This window comes from Cyanistes caeruleus, chromosome 33 (genome assembly GCF_971803275.1).
Source record: "Cyanistes caeruleus chromosome 33, bCyaCae1.hap1.1, whole genome shotgun sequence".
Lineage (NCBI taxonomy): Eukaryota > Metazoa > Chordata > Aves > Passeriformes > Paridae > Cyanistes > Cyanistes caeruleus.
In genome coordinates, this window is record NC_141734.1 from 1,963,008 (window position 1) to 1,983,329 (window position 20,322).

Below are 20,322 nucleotides of genomic sequence, written 5' to 3' on the forward strand. Positions count from 1 at the left end.
AGGACCCCCCAAACCCCCCCAGCCCCCCGGTACCTGCAGGTGGGTGATGTTGTGGTCGATGTTCATGGTGGAGGTCTCGCAGTTCTCAGTGAGAACACCCCCAAAATGCCCCGAATTTCCCCCAAATCCCCCCCAAATTCCATCCAGGACCCCCCCAGGACCCCCCAAATTCCATCCAGGACCCCCCAAAATCCCCCCAGCCCCCGGTACCTGCAGGTGGGTGATGTTGTGGTCGATGTTCATGGTGGAGGTCTCGCAGTTCTCCGCGATGTATTTGTAATCCTGCGGGCACGGCTCCTCGTCCACGCCGTTCACGCACGGGATGGGAACGTTCTCGTGCCCGCGGGCCACGTCCCTGACGGGGGAGACAGCGGGAATTCGGGGGGAAAAACGGGAAAAACGGTGAAAATCCCGCGAAAAACGGTGAAAATCCCGCGAAAATCCGGGGGAAAACGGAGAAATTACGGGGGAAAAACGGTGAAAAATGGAGAAATTACGGGGAAAGTTTGGCTGGAGATGGGGAAATCCTGGGAGAAATGGGAGGTGGGGCTTGGAATTTATTGGGAATGGGGGAATTCCAGGGAAAAACGGGGAAAAAAGGGGAATTCTGGTGAAAATCCTGCGAGAAATGGTGAAAATATCGCGAAAATCCGGGGGAAAACGGCCCCAAAATGCACCAAAAATGACCTCAAAAAATGACCCCAAAACACCCCAAAATGCACCAAAAATGACCTCAAAAATGACCTCAAAAATGACCCCAAAACAGCCCCAAAATCATCCAAAATGACCCAAAAATGGCCCCAAAAATGACCCCAAAACGACCCCAAAAATGCCCCCAAAATGACCCCAAAACAGCCCCAAAATGCCCCCAAAATGACCCCAAAAATGTCTCAAAAATGACCCCAAAACAGCCCCAAAATGACCTCAAAAATGACCCCAAAAATGACCCCAAAACGACCCCAAAAATGCCCCAAAAATGACCCCAAAACAGCCCCAAAATGCCCAAAAAATGACCCCAAAATGCCCCAAAATAATCCTTTAAAAATCCCGAAAAAATTCTGAAAAAAATCAGAAAAAAATCAGAAAAAATCCGAAAAAAATAAAAAAAAAATCAAAATAAATCCCAAAAAATTCCCGGAAAATTCCCCAAAATTCCCAAGGAATTCCAGAACATTCCAAGGGTGTTTTCCCAGCTGCTGACGATGCGCTCGGTGTGCAGGGCGCGCCCGGCCGCCCTCAGCCGCGGTTTCCGGTTGAGCTGCAGAGCCACCCAGAAAACCCCAAATCCCCCCCAAAAAATCCGAAAAATATTCCCAAAATAATCCAAAAAAATTCCCAAAAATTCCCAAAAAATTCCCAAAAATTCCCGAAAAACTCCCAAAAAATCTCGTAAAAAGATCCTTTAAAAATCCATAAAAAAATCAGAAAAAAATCCAAAAAAATCAGAAAATATTCCGAAAAAAAATCCAAAAAATATCCGAAAAAATTCCCAAAAAATTCCCAAAAAATTCCCAAAAATTCCCAAAAATTCCCGAATAACTCCCAAAAAAATCTCGTAAAAAGATCCTTTAAAAATCCCTAAAAAAATCAGAAAAAAATCAGAAAAAAATCCAAAAAATCTGAAAAAAATCAGAAAAAATCCGAAAAAAATAAAAAAAAATCCAAAAAAATTCCGAAAAAATTCCCAAAAAATTTCCCAAAAATTCCCGAAAAACTCCCAAAAAATCTCGCAAAAAGATCCTTTAAAAATCCCGAAAAAAATCCGAAAAAAATCAGAAAAAAATCAAAAAAAAACCAGAAAAAAATCCGAAAAAAAATCCAAAAAATATCCGAAAAAATTCCCAAAAAAATTCCCAAAAATTCCCGAAAAACTCACAAAAAACCTCGCAAAAAGATTGTTTAAAAATCCCCAAAAAAATCCGAAAAAATCCGAAAAAAATCCAAAAAAATCCGAAAAAAATCCAAAAAAATCAGAAAAAAATCAGAAAAAATCCAAAAAAAAATCCAAAAAAATTCCGAAAAAATTCCCAAAAAATTCCCAAAAAATTCCCCAGAATTCCCCTGGGATTCCCGGTGTTTTCCCACCTGCTGACGATGCGCTCGGTGTGCAGGGCGCGCCCGGCCGCCCCCAGCCGCAGTTTCCGGTTGAGCTGCAGAGCCACCCAAAAAACCCCAAATCCCCCCCAAAAAATCCTCAAAAAAATCCCAAAATAATCCAAAAAAATTCCAAAATGAATTCCCAAAAAATTCCCAAAAATTCCCGAAAAACTCCCAAAAAATCTCGCAAAAAGATCCTTTAAAAATCCCGAAAAAAATCCAAAAAAATCCGAAAAAAATCCAAAAAAATCAGAAAAAAACCAGAAAAAAATCAGAAAAAATCCGAAAAAAAATCCAAAAAAATTCCAAAAAAATTCCCAAAAAATTTCCCAAAAATTCCCGAAAAACTCCCAAAAAATCTCGCAAAAAGATCCTTTAAAAATCCCTAAAAAAATCCGAAAAAAATCAGAAAAAAATCCAAAAAAACCCAGAAAAAAATCCGAAAAAAATCCGAAAAAAAATCCAAAAAATATCCCAAAAAATTCCCAAAAAATTCCCAAAAAACTCACAAAAAACCTCGCAAAAAGATTGTTTAAAAATCCCAAAAAAAATCCGAAAAAATCCGAAAAAAATCCAAAAAAATCCGAAAAAAATCCAAAAAAATCAGAAAAAAATCAGAAAAAATCCAAAAAAAAATCCAAAAAAATTCCGAAAAAATTCCCAAAAAATTCCCAAAAAATTCCCCAGAATTCCCCTGGGATTCCCGGTGTTTTCCCACCTGCTGACGATGCGCTCGGTGTGCAGGGCGCGCCCGGCCGCCCCCAGCCGCAGTTTCCGGTTGAGCTGCAGAGCCACCCAAAAAACCCCAAATCCCCCCCAAAAAATCCTCAAAAAAATCCCAAAATAATCCAAAAAAATTCCAAAAAGAATTCCCAAAAAATGTCCAAAAATTCCCGAAAAACTCACAAAAAACCTCGCAAAAAGATCCTTTAAAAATCCCTAAAAAAATCCAAAAAAATCAGAAAAAAATCCAAAAAAATCAGAAAAAAATCCAAAAAAATCCGAAAAAAATCCGAAAAAAATCAAAAAAAAAATCCAAAAAAATCCCAAAAAATTCCGATAAAATTCCCAAAAAATTCCCCAAAATTCCCCCGGGATTCCCGGTGTTTTCCCACCTGCTGACGATGCGCTCGGTGTGCAGGGCGCGCCCGGCCGCCCCCAGCCGCAGTTTCCGGTTGAGCTGCAGAGCCACCCAGACCTCGGAGCGCTCCGGGGTCAGATCCAGGGGGGAATCGCCCTCCTTGTTCCGCACCTCGGGATCGGCCCCCCGGGACAGGAACAGGCTGGGGGCGGGGACGGCTCAGGGACCACCCACCCAAATTCCAGGCACCACCCACACACATCCTGGGAACGCCCACCCAAATTCCAGGCACCGCCCACCCAAATCCTGGGAACGCCCACCCACATCCTGGGAACGCCCACACAAATCCTGGCACCGCCCACCCAAATCCTGGCACCGCCCACCCAAATCCTGGCACCGCCCACCCACATCCTGGGAACGCCCACCCACATCCTGGGAACGCCCACCCATATCCTGGGAACGCCCACCCATATCCTGGGAACGCCCACACAAATTCCAGGCACCGCCCACCCACATCCTGGGAACGCCCACGCAAATCCTGGCACCGCCCACCCAAATCCTGGCACCGCCCACCCACATCCTGGCACCGCCCACGCAAATCCTGGGAACGCCCACACAAATCCTGGGAACGCCCACCCAAATCCTGGGAACGCCCACACAAATCCTGGGAACGCCCACCCAAATCCTGGGAACGCCCACACAAATCCTGGGAACGCCCACCCACATCCTGGCACCGCCCACACAAATCCTGGCACCGCCCACCCACATCCTGGGAACGCCCACACAAATCCTGGCACCGCCCACCCACATCCTGGGAACGCCCACACAAATCCTGGGAACGCCCACCCACATCCTGGGAACGCCCACCCACATCCTGGGAACACCCACACAAATCCTGGGAACGCCCACCCAAATCCTGGCACCGCCCACCCAAATCCTGGGAACGCCCACCCAAATCCCAAATTTCGGGATCGTCCCCGGAATTCTGGGATTCAGCCATTCCAGCCCGAATCCCAAGGAGGATCCGGAAATCCCGACACGAAATTCCAGAGATTTCCCAGCCCCCCAGGACCCCCCCGAAGCCCCCAGACCCAATTCCCACACCTGATATGATTCTGTCATCGTGACCCCTGTGACCCCCCAGGTGTCCCCAGGTGTCCCCAGGTGTCCCCAGGTGTCCCCAGCCCCCCGAAGCCCCCAGACCCATTTACCTGACACAATCATGGTAGCTCTCCCTGGCTGCGATGTGCAGGGGCGTGTCCCCGTGGAAGCTGTGTCCCCGTGTCCCCAGGTGTCCCCAGGTGTCCCCAGGTGTCCCCAGGTGTCCCCAGCCCCCCGAAGCCCCCAGACCCATTTATACCTGACACAATCATGGTAACTCTCCCTGGCTGCGATGTGCAGGGGCGTGTCCCCATGGAAGCTGTGACCCCGTGTCCCCGTGTCCCCAGGTGTCCCCAGCCCCTGGATGTCCCTGTGACCCCCCCGAAGCCCCCAGACCCATTTATACCTGACACAATCATGGTAGCTCTCCCTGGCTGCGATGTGCAGGGGCGTGTCCCCGTGTCCCCTGTGACCCCATGACCCCTGTGACCCCCCCAAGGCTCTGTGACCCCTGTGACCCCTGTGACCCCTGTGACCCCCCGAAGCCCCCAGACCCATTTATACCTGACACAATCATGGTAGCTCTCCCTGGCTGCGATGTGCAGGGGCGTGTCCCCGTGGAAGCTGTGACCCCCCAGGTGTCCCCAGGTGTCCCCAGCCCCTGTGACCCCCCAGGTGTCCCCAGCCCCCCAGGACCCCCCGAAGCCCCCAGACCCATTTACCTGACACAATCATGGTAGCTCTCCCGGGCTGCGATGTGCAGGGGCGTGTCCCCGTGGAAGTTGACGGCGTGCAGGTCGCACTGCGCGTTCAGCAGCACCTCGGCGATCTCGGCGCTGCCCGTGAACGACGCCCAGTGCAGGCAGATGTTCTCCTCCTGGGGACAGGTGGGGACAGGTGGGGACAGGTGGGGACAGGTGTGTCACCAGGTGTGTCACAGGTACCCCCAGGTGTCCCCACGTGTGTCCCAGGTGTATCTCAGGTGTCCCCAGGTATGCCCAGGTGTCCCCAGGTGTGTCCCCAGGTGTCCCCAGGTGTGTCCCCAGGTGTCCCCAGCTGTCCCCAGGTGTATCTCAGGTGTCCCCAGGTGTCCCAGGTGTGCCCAGGTGTCCCCAGGTGTCCCCAGGTGTCCCCAGGTGTGCCCAGGTGTGCCCAGGTGTATCTCAGGTGTCCCCAGGTGTGTCCCCAAGTGTGTCCCAAAGTCCCCAAAGTGTCCCCAAGGTGTCCCCAGGTGTGCCCATATGTGTCCCCAGGTGTCCCCAGGTGTGCCCAGGTGTCCCCAGGTGTGTCCCCAGGTGTCCCCAGGTGTGCCCAGGTGTCCCCAGGTGTGTCCCCAGCTGTCCCCAGCTGTCCCCAGGTGTCCCCAGGTGTGTCCCCAGGTGTCCCAGGTGTGCCCAGGTGCGCTCACGTTGTCGGTCAGGGTGACGTCGGCCCCTCGGGTCAGCAGTCGCCGAATGACCTCGATGTGTTTGTGCTCGGCCGCCCAAATGATCGGGGTCCAGCCGCCGTTGTCCTGAGGGGTCACCCAGGGGTCACCCAAAAACACCCAAAACACCCCAAAACCAACCCAAAATCACCCCAAAACCAACCCCAAAATCAGCCCAAAAACAACCCCAAAAAGAGCCCCAAAACAACCTAAAAACAGCCCAAAAACAACCCCCAAAACAACCCAAAACCAGCCCAAAAACACCCCAAATCACCCCAAAAACACCCAAAAAATCAGCCTAAAAACACCCCAAAACCACCCCAAAACCACACCCAAAAACACCCCAAAATCACTCCAAAAACAACCCAAAACCAGCCCCAAAAAGAACCCCAAAACACCCTGAAAACACCCCAAAAACAACCCCCAAAACAACCCAAAACCAACCCAAAAACACCCCAAATCACCCCAAAAACACCCAAAAAATCAGCCTAAAAACACCCCAAAACCACCCCAAAACCACACCCAAAAACATCCCAAAATAACCCCAAAAACAACCGAAAAACAACCAAAAACTCCAAAAACAGCCCAAAACAGCCCAAAATAACCCCAAAAACAGCCCACATCACCCCAAAACCAGCCCCTAAACAGCCCCAAAATCACCCAAAAACAACCCCAAAACAACCCAAAACCAGCCCAAAAATAACCCCAAAACAACCCAAAAACAGCCCAAATCACCCCAAAACAACCCCAAAACACCCCAAATCACCCCAAAAACAACGGAAAAACACCCAAAAACACCCAAAATCACCCAAAACCACCCAAAACCAGCCCAAAAACACCCAAAAAACACCCAAAACCACCCAAAAACAGCCCCAGAGCAGCCCTGACCCTCTGACCACTGCCAGGACACTCTGGACAGTGGGTGGACACTCAGGGGTCACTCAGGGTCACTCAGTGGTCACTCAATGGTCAGTGGTCACTCAGGGGTCACTCAGGGTCACTCAGGGGTCAGGGGTCACTCAGGGGTCACTCAGAGGTCACTCAGTGGTCACGCAGGGGTCACTCAGGGGTCACTCAGGGGTCACTCAGGGTCACTCAGGGGTCAGGGGTCACTCAGGGGTCACTCAGAGGTCACTCAGTGGTCACGCAGGGGTCACTCAGGGGTCACTCAGGGGTCACTCAGAGGTCACTCAGTGGTCACTCAGGGTCACTCAGGGTCACTCAATGGTCACTCACCTGGGCGTTGACGTCCACCTGGCCGGTGCCCAGCAGCAGCTCCACCATCTCCAGGTTCCCGTTCTTGGCCGCGTGGTGCAGGCAGGTGGAGCCGTCCTCCTCCTGTGACGTCATCGACACCCGCGCGGTGACGTCATCGACGGACGCGCGGTGACGTCATCGACGGACGCGCGGTGACGTCATACACAAGGGTGGTGACATCATCAATGTGGGGCACGGTGATGTCATACCCAGGGGGTGGTGACGTCATACGTGTGTGTGTGTGTGGTGACGTCATACCCAGGGGGTGGTGACGTCATACATATGGGGGAAGTGACGTCACAGAGGGGGGGGGCGGTGACGTCACGAGCTGGCGATGACATCGTGGAGCGGGGATGACGTCACAGGGCAGGGGTGACGTCACGGGAGAGCGGATGACGTCACCGGGCGGGACACGTGACGTCACGTGGGGGAGAGAAGGTGACGTCATGGGGAACGCTATGACATCACCGGGCTGGCGATGACATCACCGCGCGTGGGGGCGGGGATGATGTCACAGGGAGCAAAGGTTACACGATGACGTCATGGGGCCAGGTTATGACATCACAGGGCCCCGGGGGGGGGGGCGGAGATTAGATGCGGGGGCGGGGCCGGTGACATCAGGGGCAGAGGGGCGTGTCCTGTGACGTCACAGGGGGCGTGCCCGGTGACATCAGTGGGCGGGGAGGAGGCGCCAGGGGAGGGGTGTGACGTCACGAGGGGAGGGGGCGGGGCCGGTGACGTCACGAGGGGAGGGGGCGGGGCCGGTGACGTCACGAGGGGAGGGGGCGGGGCCGGTGACGTCAGGAGGGAAGGGGCGGGGCCGGTGACGTCACGGGGGCGTGTCCCACCTTGCTGTAGACGCAGCCCCCCCGGCGCAGCAGGTACCGCGCCGCCTCCAGCTGGTCGTGGGCGACGGCCTCCATCAGCGGCGTCCGGCGCTGCTTGTCCACCGCGTTGATGTTGGCTCCGGCCTGTCCAGAGTGACCACTGACCACTGACCACTGACCACTGACCACTGACCATCACTGACCACTGACCATCACTGACCATCACTGACCACTGACCACTGACCCACCCATGAACCCCTCTGATCCCCCCCGGCGCTGCTTGTCCACCGCGTTGATGTTGGCTCCGGCCTGTCCGGAGTGACCAGAGTGACCACTGACCATCACTGACCACTGACCATCACTGACCACTGACCATCACTGACCATCACTGACCATCACTGACCATCACTGACCATCACTGACCATCACTGACCATCACTGACCCGCACTGACCATCACTGACCATCACTGACCACTGACCATCACTGACCATCACTGACCATCCCTGACCATCACTGACCATCCCTGACCATCACTGACCATCACTGACCATCACTGACCATCACTGACCACTGACCATCACTGACCATCACTGACCATCCCTGACCATCACTGACCATCCCTGACCATCACTGACCATCACTGACCACTGACCACTGACCATCACTGACCATCACTGACCATCACTGACCATCCCTGACCATCACTGACCACTGACCATCACTGACCATCCCTGACCATCCCTGACCATCACTGACCATCACTGACCATCACTGACCATCCCTGACCATCACTGACCATCACTGACCATCACTGACCACTGACCATCACTGACCATCACTGACCATCCCTGACCATCACTGACCATCACTGACCCGCACTGACCATCACTGACCATCACTGACCACTGACCATCACTGACCATCACTGACCATCCCTGACCATCCCTGACCATCACTGACCACTGACCATCACTGACCATCACTGACCATCCCTGACCATCACTGACCATCACTGACCACTGACCACTGACCATCACTGACCATCACTGACCATCACTGACCATCCCTGACCATCACTGACCATCACTGACCACTGACCATCACTGACCACTGACCATCCCTGACCATCCCTGACCATCACTGACCACTGCTCTGGGCTGTACTGGGAGCACTGGGATCCCTCAGGTGTGTCCCAGGTGTGTCCCCAGGTGTCTTCAGTTGTCCCCCAGGTATCTCAGGTGTATCTCAGGTGTCCCCATGTCCCCCCAGGTGTCCCCAGGTGTATCTCAGGTGTGTCCCCATGTCCCCAGGTGTGTCCCAGGTGTGTCCCCAGGTATCTCAGGTGTGTCCCAGGTGTCCCCAGGTGTCCCCAGGTGTGTCTCACCTGCAGCAGCAGGTGACAGATCTCCAGGTGTGTCCCCATGTCCCCCCATGTGTCCCCAGGTGTCCCCAGGTGTGTCCCAGGTGTGTCCTCAGGTATCTCAGGTGTGTCCCAGGTGTCCCCAGGTGTGTCCCAGGTGTCCCCAGGTGTCCCCAGGTGTGTCCCAGGTGTCCCCAGGTGTCCCCAGGTGTGTCTCACCTGCAGCAGCAGGTGACAGATCTCCAGGTGTCCCCAGGTGTGTCCCCAGGTGTGTCCCAGGTGTGTCCCAGGTGTGTCCCCAGGTGTCCCCAGGTGTGTCCCAGGTGTGTCCCAGGTGTGTCCCCATGTCCCCCCAGGTGTCCCCAGGTGTCCCCAGGTGTGTCTCACCTGCAGCAGCAGGTGACAGATCTCCAGGTGTCCCCAGGTGTCCCCAGGTGTGTCCCCATGTCCCCAGGTGTGTCCCAGGTGTGTCCCAGGTGTGTCCCCATGTCCCCCCAGGTGTCCCCAGGTGTCCCCCAGGTGTGTCTCACCTGCAGCAGCAGGTGACAGATCTCCAGGTGTCCCCAGGTGTGTCCCAGGTGTGTCCCCATGTCCCCAGGTGTGTCCCCAGGTGTGTCTCACCTGCAGCAGCAGGTGACAGATCTCCAGGTGTCCCCAGGTGTGTCCCAGGTGTGTCCCAGGTGTCCCCAGGTGTGTCCCAGGTGTGTCCCCATGTCCCCAGGTGTCCCCAGGTGTCCCCAGGTGTCCCCAGGTGTGTCCCCATGTCCCCAGGTGTCCCCAGGTGTCCCCAGGTATCTCAGGTGTGTCCCAGGTGTCCCCATGTCCCCCCAGGTGTGTCTCACCTGCAGCAGCAGGTGACAGATCTCCAGGTGTCCCCAGGTGTGTCCCAGGTGTGTCCCCATGTCCCCAGGTGTCCCCAGGTGTGTCCCCAGGTGTGTCTCACCTGCAGCAGCAGGTGACAGATCTCCAGGTGTCCCTTCTGCGCGGCCGCGTGCAGCGCCGAGCGCTTGCTCTGGGCTGTACTGGGAGCACTGGGATCCCTCAGGTGTGTCCCAGGTGTGTCCCCATGTCCCCAGGTGTCCCCAGGTGTGTCCCAGGTGTGTCCCAGGTGTGTCCCATGTCCCCCCAGGTGTGTCTCACCTGCAGCAGCAGGTGACAGATCTCCAGGTGTCCCCAGGTGTGTCCCAGGTGTGTCCCCATGTCCCCAGGTGTGTCCCCAGGTGTGTCTCACCTGCAGCAGCAGGTGACAGATCTCCAGGTGTCCCTTCTGCGCGGCCGCGTGCAGCGCCGAGCGCTTGCTCTGGGCGTCGCTCTGGAAATTCGGGTCCAGGTTGTCCACTGGGAGAGGGGGGAGGGGCGTCAGGACCCCCGAAATCGGCACCGGGACCCCCGAAATCGGGATTGGGACCCCCGAAAACGGGATCGGGACCCCCGAAATCGGGATCGGGACCCAAAAAAATGGGATCAGGATCCCCAAATTTGGGATAGCGACCCAAAAAATGGGATTGGAATCCCCAAAAAATGGGATGTGGACCCAAAACATGGGATTGGGACCCCAAATTTGGGATTGGGACCCAAAAAAATGGGATCAGGACCCCTGAAATCGGGATCAGGACCCCCAAATTTGGGGTCAGGACCCCCAAAATGGGATTGGGACTCCAAATTTGGGATTTGGACCCAAACAAATGGGATTGGGACCCAAAAAATGGGATCAGGACCCCCAAAATCGGCATCAGAACCCCCAAATTTGGGGTCAGGACCCAAAAAAATGGGATTGGGATCCCCAAAAACAGGATGAGGATCCAAAAAAATGGGATTTGGGCCCAAAAATTGGGATGGGGACCCCCAAATTCCCACCCAGGACCCCCCAAACCAACCCCAAAACCCCCCCAGGGGCTCCCAGAGGTTTTTGGGGTCCCCCCGATGGATTTTGGGGTCCCCAGGTGGATTTTGGGGTCCCCAGGGTGGATTTTGGGGTCCCCCCGGGTGTTTTTGGGGTGCCCCAGGTAGATTTTGGGGTCCCCCCAGGTGTTTTTGGGGTCCCCCCGGGTGTTTTTGGGGCCCCCAGGTGGATTTTGGGGTCCCCAGGGTGGATTTTCCCCCCAAATTTTCACATTTTCCCCCCAGATTTTGGGATTTTCTCAGGGGTTTTTCCCCTCCCCCCATATTTTGGGGTGCCCCAGGTAGATTTTGGGGTCCCCCCAGGTGTTTTTGGGGTCCCCCCGGGTGTTTTTGGGGCTCCCAGGTGGAATTTTGGGGTCCCCAGGGTGGATTTTCCCCCCAAATTTTCTCATTTTCCCCCCAGATTTTGGGATTTTCTCGGGGGTTTTTCCCCTCCCCCCGTATTTTGGGGTGCCCAGGTGGATTTTGGGGGTCCCCAGGTGGATTTTGGGGTCCCCAGGGTGGATTTTCCCCCCAAATTTTCACGTTTTCCCCCCAAATTTTCACATTTTCCCCCCAGATTTTGGGATTTTCTCGGGGGTTTTTCCCCTCCCCCCATATTTTGGGGTGCCCAGGTGGATTTTGGGGTCCCCAGGTGGATTTTGGGGTCCCCCCGGGTGTTTTTGGGGTCCCCAGGTGGATTTTGGGGTCCCCCCGGGTGTTTTTGGGGTCCCCAGGTGGATTTTGGGGTCCCCAGGGTGGATTTTCCCCCCAAATTTTCACATTTTCCCCCCAGATTTTGGGATTTTCTCGGGGGTTTTTCCCCTCCCCCCGTATTTTGGGGTGCCCAGGTGGATTTTGGGGGTCCCCAGGTGGATTTTGGGGTCCCCCCGGGCGTTTCTGGGGTCCCCACTCACGCAGCATGAGGATGACCCTGCCCAGCTCCCCCTGTTTGACGCTCAGGTAAAGCTGCCGGGGGTGGAAACGGAGCTTCTTCCTCCTGGGGGGATGGGGGGGGTTAGAGGGGAACTGGGGGGACTGGGGGGAACTGGGAGGGGATTGGGGGGGCTGGGGGGGGACTGGGGGGGGACTGGGAGGGGTTAGAGGGGAACTGGGGGGGACTGGGGGGGACTGGGGGGAACTGGGGGGAGATTGGGGGGGACTGGGGGGGAACTGGGAGGGACTGGGGGGAACTGGGGGGGAACTGGGGGGGACTGGGAGGGGTTAAAGGGGAACTGGGGGGGCTGGGGGGGACTGGGGGGGGACTGGGGGGCACTGGGGGGAGATTGGGGGGGACTGGGAGGGGGTTGGGATGGACTGGGAGGGGTTAGAGGGGAACTGGAGGGACTGGGGGGGGACTGGGGGGGACTGGGGGGGACTGGGGGGGACTAGGGGGGGTTAAAGGGGAACTGGGATGAACTGGGAGGAACCAGGAGGGGACTGGGGGGGACTGGGATGGAACTGGGGGGAACTGGGGGGACTGGGGGGGACTGGGAGGGGGTTGGGATGGACTGGGAGGGGTTAGAGGGGAACTGGGGGGGACTGGGAGGGGATTGGGGGGGACTGGGAGGGGTTAGAGGGGAACTGGGGGGGGATTGGGGGGGACTGGGGGGACTGGGGGGACTGGGGGGGGACTGGGGGGGACTGGGATGGAACTGGGGGGAACTGGGGGGAGATTGGGGGGGACTGGGGGGAACTGGGGGGAACTGGGGGGGGTTAAAGGGGAACTGGGATGAACTGGGAGGAACCAGGAGGGGACTGGGGGGAACTGGGGGGAGATTGGGGGGGACTGGGAGGGGGTTGGGATGGACTGGGGGGGGTTAGAGGGGAACTGGGGGGACTGGGGGGAACTGGGGGGGACTGGGGGGAACTGGGGGGGACTGGGATGGGTTAAAGGGGAACTGGGATGAACTGGGAGGAACCAGGAGGGGACTGGGGGGGACTGGGATGGACTGGGATGGAACTGGGGGGCACTGGGGGGGACTGGGAGGGGTTAAAGGGGAACTGGGGGGGACTGGGGGGGACTGGGGGGAACTGGGAGGGGGTTGGGATGGACTGGGAGGGGTTAAAGGGGAACTGGGATGGACTGGGATGAACTGGGATGAACTGGGAGGAATTTTTGAGGCACCCCAAGGAATTTCCAGCCCCCCCAGGTGTGTTTTTAACCCCCCCAGGTGTGTTTTTGGGGTCCCCAGGTGTGTTTTTGGGGTCCCAGGTGTGTTTTTTGCCCCCCCAGGTGTGTTTTCTGCCCCCCAGGTGTGTTTTTGGGGTCCCAGGTGTGTTTTTAACCCCCCCAGGTGTGTTTTTGGGGTCCCCAGGTGTGTTTTTGGGGTCCCCAGGTTCATTTTTGGGGTCCCCAGGTGTGTTTTTGGGGTCCCCAGGTGTGTTTTTGGGGTCCCCAGGTGTGTTTTTGGGGTCCCCAGGTGTGTTTTTGGGGTCCCAGGTGTGTTTTTGGGGCTCACCTCTCGGCCTCCTGCCCCAGCAGTGCCTTCTCCAGGCTCTCGCGGGCGGGGCCTGGGGGGAGCCCCCGGGCGCTCAGGGCCCCCCCCGAGGGCAGCGGCAGCTCCGGCCCCCCCGAGCTGTCGATGGGCTCAGCCCGGGGGTCCGGGGGGGGGGCGCGACCCTCGCCCTGCCCCCGCATCCGGGCACTGGGGGGAGGGGAGGGGGGGGGTCAGGGAACCCCAAAAACCCCCAAAAACCAAAAAAAATCCCCAAAAAAATGCCCCGGAATCACCCTGAGATCACCCAAAATGCCCCAAAATCACCCTGAGATCACCCAAAATCACCCTGAGATCACCCAAAATGCCCCAAAATCACCCTGAGATCACCCAAAATACCCCAAAATCACCCTGAGATCACCCAAAATCACCCTGAGATCACCCAAAATGCCCCAAAACCACCCTGAGATCACCCAAAATCACCCTGAGATCACCCAAAATGCCCTAGAATCACCCTGAAATCACCCAAAATCACCCTGAGATCACCCAAAATACTCCAAAACTGCCCCAAACCCCCCTAAAACTGCCTCAAATCCCCCCAAAACTGCCTCAAATCCCCCCAAAACGGCCCCAAATCCCCCAAAACTGCCCCAAAACTGCCCCAAATCCCCCCAAATTCTCCCCAAATCACCCCAAACCCCCCCAATCCCCCAAAACTGCCTCAAATCCCCCCAAAACTGCTCCAAAACCCCCCCAAATCCTCCCCAAAACCGCCCCAAATCCCCCCCAATCCCCCCAAACCACCCCAAACCCCCACAAAACTGCCCCAAACTCCCCCAAAACTGCCCCAAATCCTCCCAAAACTGCCCCAAATCCCCCCAAATCCTCCCCAAATCACCCCAAACCCCCCCCAATCCCCCAAAACTGCCTCAAATCCCCCCAAAACTGCTCCAAAACCCCCCCAAAACTGCCCCAAACCCCCCCAAATCCCCCCCAATCCTCCCCAAAACCCCCCAAAACTGCCCCAAATCCCCCCCAATCCCCCAAAACTGCCCCAAACCCCCCAAATCCTCCCCAAAACTGCCCTAAATCCCCCCAATCCCCCAAAACTGCCCCAAACTCCCCCCAAATCCCCCCCAAAACCCCCCCCAATCCCCCCAAATCCCCCCCAAGCCCCCCCCGGTGGCTGACCTGGGTGCGGGGGCCGGGGGCCGCGCCCCGCGGGGCCGGGGGGGCTGCGGGGGGGCCGGGGGGGTCCCCTCGGGCCGGGGCAGCGTCACCTCCTGGGCCTCGGACGCGTCCTCGCCGCAGTGGGGACAGAAGATGAGACCCCCCAGGCGGGAGACGCAGCCCCGGTGGAAACGGTGCCCGATGCGCACGTCGGGGTGGCACTCCAGAAACGTGCCCTGAAACGGCACAAAATCAGCCAAAATCCGCCAAAATCGTTCAAAAATCAGCCAAAATCGGCCAAAAAACGGCAAAATCGGCCAAAAAACGGCAAAAAACCAACCTGAAATAGCCCAAAATCAGCCTGAAATGCCCTAAAATCACTGTGAAATACCCAAAAATCACCCTAAAATACCCTGAAATCACCTAAAATCAGCCTGAAATCACCCAAAATCACTCAAAACCACCCTGAAATAGCCCAAAACCACCCAGAAATGCCCCAAATTCAGCCTGAAATGCCCTGAAATCAACCAAAATCCCCCAAATTCTCCCCAAACCGATCCCTAAAAGGCTCAAATTGAGGTTCCCAAAGATCCTGACGGGGATTTGGGGCAGTTTTGGGGCAGTTTTGGGGGGTTTGGGGCAGTTTTGGGGCAGTTTTGGGGCAGTTTTGGGGGATTTGGGGCAGTTTTGGGGGGTTTGGGGCAGTTTTGGGGCAGTTTTGGGGCAGTTTTGGGGGATTTGGGGCAGTTTTGGGGGGTTTGGGGCAGTTTTGGGGGGTTTGGGGCAGTTTTGGGGCAGTTCTGGGGGGTTTGGGGACAGAAGATGAGACCCCCCAGGCGGGAGACGCAGCCCCGGTGGAAACGGTGCCCGATGCGCACGTCGGGGTGGCACTCCAGAAACGTGCCCTGAAACGGCACAAAATCAGCCAAAATCCGCCAAAATCGGCCAAAATCGGCCAAAAAACGGCAAAAATCGGCCAAGAAACGGCAAAAAACCAGCTTGAAATAGCCCAAAATCAGCCTGAAATGCCCCAAAATACCCAAAAATCGCCATGAAACACCCCAAAATCAGCAAAAACTAACCTGAAATAGCCCAAAATCAGCCTGAAAACCCCCAAAATCACCAGAAATCAACCTCAAACACCCCAAAATCAGCCTGAAATCACCCAAAATCACTCAAAAACACTCTGAAATCGTCCAAAATCAGCCTGAAATGCCCCAAAATACCCAAAAATCGCCATGAAACACCCCAAAATCACCCTGAAATCAACCTGAAACACCCCAAAATCAGCAAAAACTAACCTGAAATAGCCCAAAATCAGCCTGAAATGCCCTGAAATCAACCAAAATCCCCCAAATTCTCCCCAAACCGATCCCTAAAAGGCTCAAATTGAGGTTCCCAAAGATCCTGACGGGGATTTGGGGCAGTTTTGGGGCAGTTTTGGGGGGATTCGGGGCAGTTTTGGGGAATTTGGGGCAGTTTTGGGGCAGTTTTGGGGCAGTTTTGGGGGGTTTGGGGCAGTTTTGGGGCAGTTTTGGGGGGATTTGGGGCAGTTTTGGGGAGATTTGAGAATTTTTATAGAATTTTTTTTGTATTTGATGGGATTTTTTCCGGATTTTTTCCACTTTTTTTAGGATTTTTATGGGATTTTCTACAATTTTCCCATATTTTACCCGATTTTCACAGGTTTTTTTTTGGATTTGAGGATTTTTTGGGTTAAATTCCGGGGGTTTTGGGGTTTTCTGGACTCACGGCGGTGCAGAAGTGCCCGCAGTCAGGGCAGCAGTGGGGTTTGACCCCCAAATTTGGGCATTTTAACTGGAATTTTTACAATTTTCTCATATTTTACCCGATTTTCACGGGGTTTTTTTTGGATTTGAGGATTTTTTGGGTTAAATTCCGGGGGTTTTGGGGCTTTCTGGACTCACAGCGGTGCAGAAGTGCCCGCAGCCGGGGCAGCACCGGGGTTTGACCCCCAAATTTGGGCATTTTAATGAGATTTTTATGGGAATTTTTTGCCGTTTTTTCATATTTCACCCGATTTTCACGGGGTTTTTTTTGGATTTGAGGATTTTTTGGGTTAAATTCCGGGGGTTTTGGGGTTTTCTGGACTCACGGCGGTGCAGAAGTGCCCGCAGCCGGGGCAGCACCGGGGTTTGACCCCCAAATTTGGGCATTTTAACGGGAATTTTTGCTGTTTTCTCATATTTCACCCGATTTTCATGGGGTTTTTTTTGGATTTGAGGATTTTTTGGGTTAAATTCCGGGGGTTTTGGGGTTTTCAGGACTCACAGCAGTGCAGAAGTGCCCGCAGCCGGGGCAGCAGTGGTGCTTGACCATGCGGGCGCGGTGACTCTCGCACAGAACCATCAGCGGGACGCGGCTCGAGGGTCGCATCGTCTCGCGCTTCAGGATGCTGCTGCCGCAGCCGCTCAGCTGAGGAACGTTCCGGAAAAAACACGGGAATTTAGGACATTTTGGGACATTTCCAGGTGTCCCCAGGTGTCCCCAGGTGTCCCCAGGTGTCCCAGGTGTCCCAGGTGTGGCCCAGGTGTCCCCAGGTCTCCTGTTTCAGGATGCTGCTGCCGCAGCCGCTCAGCTGCGGAACGTTCCGGAAAAAATGGGACATTTTAGGACATTTTGGGACATTTTGGGACATTTCCCAGTGTCCCCAGGTGTCCCCAGGTGTCCCCAGGTGTCCCCAGGTCTCCTGTTTCAGGATGCTGCTGCCGCAGCCGCTCAGCTGAGGAACGTTCCGGAAAAAACACGGAAATTTAGGACATTTTGGGACGTTTTGGGACATTTCCCAGTGTGCCCAGGTGTCCCCAGGTGTCCCCAGGTGTCCCCAGGTGTGTCCCCAGGTGTGCCCAGGTGTCCCCAGGTGTCCCCAGGTGTGCCCAGGTCTCGCGCTTCAGGATGCTGCTGCCGCAGCCGCTCAGCTGAGGAACGTTCCAGAAAAAATGGGACATTTTAGGACATTTTGGGACATTTTGGGACATTTTGGGATGTCCCCAGGTGTCCCCAGGTGTCCCCAGGTGTACCCCAGGTGTACCCCAGGTGTATCTCAGGTGTCCCCAGGTGTCCCCAGGTATCTCAGGTGTCCCCAGGTGAGCTCACCTGTCCATCCACGCTCTCGGTGGCCATGCACAGCCCGCAGGTGTACCCCAGGTGTCCCCAGGTGTCCCCAGGTGTACCCCAAGTGTACCCCAGGTATCTCAGGTGTGTCTCAGGTGTACCCCAGGTATCTCAGGTGTGTCTCAGGTGTACCCCAGGTGTCTCAGGTGTACCCCAGGTGTCCCCAGGTGTCCCCAGGTGAGCTCACCTGTCCATCCACGCTCTCGGTGGCCATGCACAGCCCGCGGTCGCTGCCCCAGGTGTCCCCAGGTGTCCCCAGGTGTACCCCAGGTATCTCAGGTGTATCTCAGGTGTACCCCAGGTGTATCTCAGGTGTACCCCAGGTGTCTCAGGTGTACCCCAGGTGTATCTCAGGTGTACCCCAGGTGTCTCAGGTGTACCCCAGGTATCTCAGGTGTACCCCAGGTGTATCTCAGGTGTACCCCAGGTGTCCCCAGGTGTACCCCAGGTATCTCAGGTGTCTCAGGTGAGCTCACCTGTCCGTCCACGCTCTCGGTGGCCATGCACAGCCCGCGGTCGCTGCCCCAGGTGTCCCCAGGTGTACCCCAGGTGTGTCTCAGGTGTCCCCAGGTGTACCCCAGGTGTATCAGGTGTGTCTCAGGTGTACCCCAGGTATCTCAGGTGTACCCCAGGTGTATCAGGTGTACCCCAGGTGTATCAGGTGTGTCTCAGGTGTATCCCAGGTGTCCCCAGGTGTACCCCAGGTATCTCAGGTGTCCCCAGGTGAGCTCACCTGTCCGTCCACGCTCTCGGTGGCCATGCACAGCCCGCGGTCGCTGCCCCAGGTGTACCCCAGGTGTACCCCAGGTGTATCAGGTGTGTCCCAGGTGTATCAGGTGTGTCCCAGGTGTATCAGGTGTGTCCCAGGTGTATCAGGTGTGTCTCAGGTGTACCCCAGGTGTATCAGGTGTGTCTCAGGTGTACCCCAGGTATCTCAGGTGTCTCAGGTGAGCTCACCTGTCCGTCCACGCTCTCGGTGGCCATGCACAGCCCGCGGTCGCTGCCCCAGGTGTCCCCAGGTGTCCCCAGGTGTATCAGGTGTGTCTCAGGTGTACCCCAGGTGTCTCAGGTGTACCCCAGGTATCTCAGGTGTACCCCAGGTGTATCTCAGGTGTACCCCAGGTATCTCAGGTGTACCCCAGGTGTATCTCAGGTGTACCCCAGGTATCTCAGGTGTGCCCAGGTGAGCTCACCTGTCCATCCACGCTCTCGGTGGCCATGCACAGCCCGCGGTCGCTGCCCCGCTCCACCTTCGGTGCCTCCATGCGACACGAGCACAGCGGCAGCTCCTCGAAACGCTCCGCCTCCGCCGGGCCTGGGCGGGGCCGGGGGCGGGGTCAGGCTGGGCGGGGCCACAGGGCGGGGCCACGGGGGTGGGGCCACAGAGGGCGAGGTCAGGAGGGTGGAGCCACAGGGGCGGGGCAGCAGGGGCGGGGTCAGGGTGGGCAGGGCCAGGGGGGTGGTCACGAGGGGTGGAGCCACAGGGGCGGGGTTAGGGTGGGTGGGGTCATGAGGGGTGGAGCCACATGGATGGGGTCAGCAGGGGTGGGTGGGGCCGGTGGGGGTGGGGCCAGTGGGGAGAGGCGGGGCCAACAGGGTCAGGGGTGGAGCCAGTGGGGGTGGGGTCAGGGTGGGCGGGGTCAGGGGTGGGGTCAGCAGTGGGCGGGGTCAGGGTGTGACCACGATCATGGTGTAGTCACAGGTGGTGTGGGCGTGGCCAGGGTGTGGTCATGGGTGTGTCCAGGGGTGTGTCCACACGTGGGGGCGTGTCCCAGGACAGGGGCGTGTCCTGGGTATGGGGGGCATGTCCCAGTTCAGGGGGTGTGTCCCAGCTCAGGGGGCGTGTCCCAGCTAAGGGGGCGTGTCCCAGCTCAGGGGGCGTGTCCCAGCTCAGGGGGCGTGTCCCAGGTGTGTGGGCGTGTCCTCACCTGGGGTCTGGGGGCTCAGGGCCCCTCCCCCCGGCAGCTGCAGGCAGCCCAGGGGCACCTCCGTGTATTCGCTGGGGGGGCCGGGGGGGCCTGAGGGAAAAAGACCCCGAATTTGGGACCCAAAATCCCCCCAAAATCCCCAAAATCCCCAAATTCCCCAAAATCCCAAATCCCCAAAATCCCAAATCCCCAAAATCCCCAAATTCCCAAAATCCCCAAAATCCCAAATCCCCAAATTCCCAAAATCCCCAAATTCCCCAAAATCCCAAATCCCCAAATTCCCCAAAATCCCAAATCCCCAAAATCCCAAATCCCCAAAATCCCAAATCCCCAAATTCCCAAAACCCCCAAAATCCCCAAATTCCCAAAATCCCCAAAATCCCAAATCCCCAAATCCCCAAAATCCCAAATCCCCAAAATCCCAAATCCCCAAATTCCCCAAAATCCCAAATCCCCAAAATCCCAAATACCCCAAATTCCCAAAATCCCCAAATTCCCCAAAATCCCAAATCCCCAAATTCCCCAAAATTCCAAATCCCCAAATCCCCAAAATCCCAAACACCCAAGTTCCCAAAATCCCCAAATTCCCCAAAATCCCAAATCCCCCAAAATCCCAAAT

At 56.3% G+C, this 20,322-nt stretch overlaps 1 protein-coding gene across 1 annotated transcript in view; it reads right to left on the reverse strand.

Annotated features, from left to right (window-relative positions):
* EHMT2 (euchromatic histone lysine methyltransferase 2) overlaps window positions 1–20,322 on the reverse strand; it is a 41,139-nt gene that overhangs the window by 13,252 nt on the left and 7,565 nt on the right. Inside the window, exons 10-22 of the mRNA XM_086870825.1 lie at window positions 19,704–19,793; window positions 18,969–19,090; window positions 16,933–17,076; window positions 14,662–14,876; window positions 13,495–13,680; window positions 11,950–12,032; window positions 10,383–10,489; window positions 7,811–7,933; window positions 6,942–7,043; window positions 5,688–5,792; window positions 5,002–5,156; window positions 3,213–3,380; window positions 211–355 (exon numbers count right to left, since the gene is read on the reverse strand). Of these exons, the coding sequence (XP_086726951.1) occupies window positions 211–355; window positions 3,213–3,380; window positions 5,002–5,156; window positions 5,688–5,792; window positions 6,942–7,043; window positions 7,811–7,933; window positions 10,383–10,489; window positions 11,950–12,032; window positions 13,495–13,680; window positions 14,662–14,876; window positions 16,933–17,076; window positions 18,969–19,090; window positions 19,704–19,793 (1,745 nt within the window). The remainder of the gene's footprint in view (window positions 1–210; window positions 356–3,212; window positions 3,381–5,001; window positions 5,157–5,687; window positions 5,793–6,941; window positions 7,044–7,810; window positions 7,934–10,382; window positions 10,490–11,949; window positions 12,033–13,494; window positions 13,681–14,661; window positions 14,877–16,932; window positions 17,077–18,968; window positions 19,091–19,703; window positions 19,794–20,322) is intronic.